This window comes from Montipora foliosa, unplaced genomic scaffold (genome assembly GCF_036669935.1).
Source record: "Montipora foliosa isolate CH-2021 unplaced genomic scaffold, ASM3666993v2 scaffold_470, whole genome shotgun sequence".
NCBI lineage: Eukaryota > Metazoa > Cnidaria > Anthozoa > Scleractinia > Acroporidae > Montipora > Montipora foliosa.
This window is the reverse complement of record NW_027179779.1, coordinates 342,501-346,202: the sequence shown is the minus strand read 5'-3', so window position 1 is coordinate 346,202 and position 3,702 is coordinate 342,501. Positions and strand designations below refer to the sequence as shown.

Below are 3,702 nucleotides of genomic sequence, written 5' to 3'. Positions count from 1 at the left end.
AGTTTCATTTTTTGGTGGTCGTGGTAAGAAACCAGCAGGGGACGTCTGGAATGTTTTCCATATCTGACGCACACCTTGAAAACTCTGATGACAGGCCCAGAAAATGTCAGCAGTGATGAAAGTATGGCCATAATCGAGAGAAACGTGGAAGGTCATCATGTATAAGTACCACATCCCCCCTGGAGACTGGTGTTTGGTGATTTGTGTTGCGTTTACGGTCTTGTTCACATAGCCCGGTCAAGTACGCGTTGCGCCATCTCTTCCAAAACATCCGCATTATCGCTTCATAATATTTAGCTCTCTTAACGAGTTCCTTTTCAGAGCTTGCAAAGGGGTCTGGATCTTCTTGAGGATCTTTCGGCGCATGGTCAGGTAATGTCATCAATCGATGTCCACACAGGAAGTGTGCTGGCGTAAGTGGAGGGGAATCATTAATCATTAAGTCCCATGTAGGAATACGTTAGCGGTCTGCTATTCAATGCAGCTTCAACCTCGATCAGTATGGTGTTTAGTTCTATCATGTTTAGGGAGGCCTTACCGATTGTTTTCTTCAGGCATCTTTTGGTCATTCCTATCAGTCTTTCATAAAATCCTCCCCACCACGGAGCTCTCTCGGCTATGAATTTCCAACGTATGCCATTGTTTGCAAGGAAGTTCTGAGTTGAAGTGTGAGAGAGAATTCCGCTAAGTAGAGTTTCTAGGTCTTGTGCGGCTGCTTTGAACGTTTTGGCATTGTCAGAGATGATTGTCTCCGGAACGCCTCTTCTGCCTATAAATCGTCTGAATGCTCTTAGAAAGGCTTCAGTTGTTTGGTCTTCAACCAGTTCAAGATGTGTTGCCCGGCTTATGGCAGTACAGGTGAATAGGCATACATAGACCTTGCTCGATGTAGTATTCTTGTTACGGACGTACATAGGTCCTGCGAAGTCGATGCCTGTGTGTTGGAAGGGCTGTGACTGTGAGATCCGTTCTTTGGGTAATGGTGGTGTTGGAACGGAATGAAGGTGTGGTCCTTCATGTTTTCTACATATAACGCACTTCGATGTGAGCCTTTTAACAAGTTGTCGACCTTGGGGTATCCAGAATTGTTGTCTTATTTGAGTTAATGTGTCCTGAACTCCACCGTGTTTGAGCATTGTATGTGTATGTTGGATGACCAATGAAGTGAATGTGCTATTTTTAGGTAACAAAATTGGGAATTTTGTGTCATAGTGAAGGTCTGCATAGTGTAGTCTACCACGACAGCGAAGTACTTCTTGGTCATCGAGGAACAGTCCTAGTTGTTGCATGATAGCCGGTTGTTTTGACTTCGTTTTCGCCTTTAAGCAAGTGATTTCGCATTCATAGTATTTTCTTTGGGTTCCTTTTAGTAATGCAAGTCGAGCATCCTGCTTTATTTCAGTTGTAATAGTAGACTTTGTGTTCCTTTTTCGCCATATATCTGGGTAGTGAAGGAGTGTGGCCGTTACTCGGATCGCTCTGTTTAAGGTGCTGTACCTCTCTAAGTCTATTGAGTCAAGTATGTTAGGGCTATCCGATTTGACTATTTTATGCATTTGTGGACTGTCGATTATGTCTGTGATAGGTTCCTTTGACTGAACTTGTGGCCACTGGTCATGCGGTGCTTCTAGCCACGATGGACCTTCAAACCATAATGCTCTATTCTGATAGAACATCGTTGTGCTTATTCCTCGTGTTATTAAGTCTGCAGGATTTGAGAATGTGGAACAGAACATCCCTTTATGTGTCCCTGTTATTTGCGTTATCTTGCGTATTCGCGTGTGTACGAATGGTTGCAGTCTTTTGTTGGATGAAAGCCACGATAGCACAATTTTTGAGTCGCTCCAGTAGACGATTTCGCATTCCTTTCCGAGTTGTAAAGTTTTCGTGATGTACGTCGCTAGGTTGACTCCTAACAGTGCTGCTAGTAGTTCCAATCGTGGAAGTGTTTGCGTCTTAACGGGTGCGACTCTTGTTTTGGCGATCACGAAGCTTGTTTGCGTCATGTTTCCTGATTTTCCTCGGAGGTATGCAACCGCACTGTAGGCTCGTTGACTGCTATCACAGAATATATGAAGTTGTTTGCTGGTGATGTTGTCACTGAAATATGGTCTTGGTGTTTTGAACATGGACAGGTTTTTAATGTCGTCGAGCCATTTAATCCACTGTTCTTTTAAGTCATTTCTTATTTCTTGGTCCCAAGTCATATTTTGTTTCCTTATGTCTTGTATCATGATCTTGGCCTTAACGGTGATAGGTTCAACAAGTCCGAGAGGGCCTTTTGCTCATCTTTTGTTGAGTAGCTTGTGAAATGTCGTTTATCATCTTATCGAGTGAGAGTGATGCGTGTCCAGTGTCGCATCCCACTTTAGACCTAGTACTTTGGTTTGCGGATTTTTAGCTGCGCATTTGTCTTCTTTTGCTTTGATGTTAAGGTTTGGTGAGTTCGAATTCCATTCTCTCAGATTCATTCCAGCGTCCTTCAACTATTTTCGTGATAATGTATAGTATTCCATGGCCTTTTCCTGGCTGTCAGCCCCCGTCACCACGTTATCCATGTACATTGAGTTGATGAGGTCACTAGCTATCCATGTATTTGCTTTCATTAAGTGATACTGGATTGTTGCAATTAAAAGAAAGGGTGACGAAGTCGCTCCAAATAGGACGCGTTGGAACCTATATGCTCGTAAGTTATCTGTATCGGTGGCTGGTTTGTTGATGTCTTTAAGCCAAAGAAATCGCGTGGCGTCTCTAACGTTTGGGTGGAGTTCGATCTGGAGAAATGCTTTCTCGATATCGGCGATGAATGCCACATTGTGTGCTCTGAATCGGAGAAGAATTCCTGTCAGGTCTTGCATTAGGTTCTCTCCGGTGTGAAGACAGTCATTTAAGCTTGGTGAATTGGAGTTTTGCTTTGCTGAGGCGTCATAGACTATTCTCATTTTTGTTGTTGCGCTTTCCTCTTTAAACACAGGGGAATGAGGGATGTAGTGGACGATTTCGTCGTGGTGATGCATGTCCGGTACTATCTCTATAAATCCCATTTGAAGCTGCTCCTGCAGTTGCTTGTCGTATTTGCCGATAAGTTCGTGGTCTCTTTTGTTTAAGGTTCGCTGGAGACTGGCTAGTCGTTTTACACTGAGGTTCAGGTTGGACGGCAGATCGTTTTTGTTTTCTTTCCACGGCAATGCAACACTATACCTACCCGAAGTGTCGTTGAATTTGATTGTTTTTCGAAATGTTTTCATGACGGAATCGTCTTGATTGCGTTCGTCGGGGATTTGGTTTGTTTCCCAAAATTTGGTGAGTATGCTGTTGAGTTGTGATTCGGCGGACTGGGTGTCTATCCGATGACATCCCATTGTGTTGCTGTTGCGTATATTAGAGGTGGATCCTGCTAGAAGCCAGCCAAATTTGCTTTCGATCCTGGCTTCGTTACTCGTTTTGATCATCTTGCCAGTGATCAGGTGACCGTACTGGTCGTTTCCGATAAGTATATCCACTTCTGAGTTTCCGATAGGTGTGTCCGCTAGTTTTAGACCTTCTAGTTCGGGGGGAATTTTGAAAGCTTTTATCTTTAGTGGTGGGCAGATTGTAGGAGTTACAAGTGCCGTTAATGTTAAACTTTCCTTTCCCGTATCTAGATTGAGTGAGACTACGTCGTAGTTTCTTCTGGTGGTTTTGATATCGCCAAATGTGGTT

At 43.7% G+C, this 3,702-nt stretch overlaps 2 protein-coding genes across 2 annotated transcripts in view; both read right to left on the bottom strand.

Annotated features, from left to right (window-relative positions):
• Positions 1–431: 431 nt before the first annotated feature.
• On the bottom strand, positions 432–2,207 carry LOC137989731 (uncharacterized). Its single transcript, XM_068835402.1, has one exon. The coding sequence runs from the start codon at positions 2,205–2,207 to the stop codon at positions 432–434; it is 1,776 nt and encodes a 591-aa protein (XP_068691503.1).
• A 279-nt stretch (positions 2,208–2,486) lies between these two features.
• LOC137989730 (uncharacterized) overlaps positions 2,487–3,702 on the bottom strand; it is a 2,775-nt gene continuing 1,559 nt past the window's right edge. Inside the window, exon 1 of the mRNA XM_068835400.1 lies at positions 2,487–3,702. This exon is cut by the window's right edge and continues 1,559 nt beyond it. Coding sequence (XP_068691501.1) covers positions 2,487–3,702 — 1,216 coding nt within the window.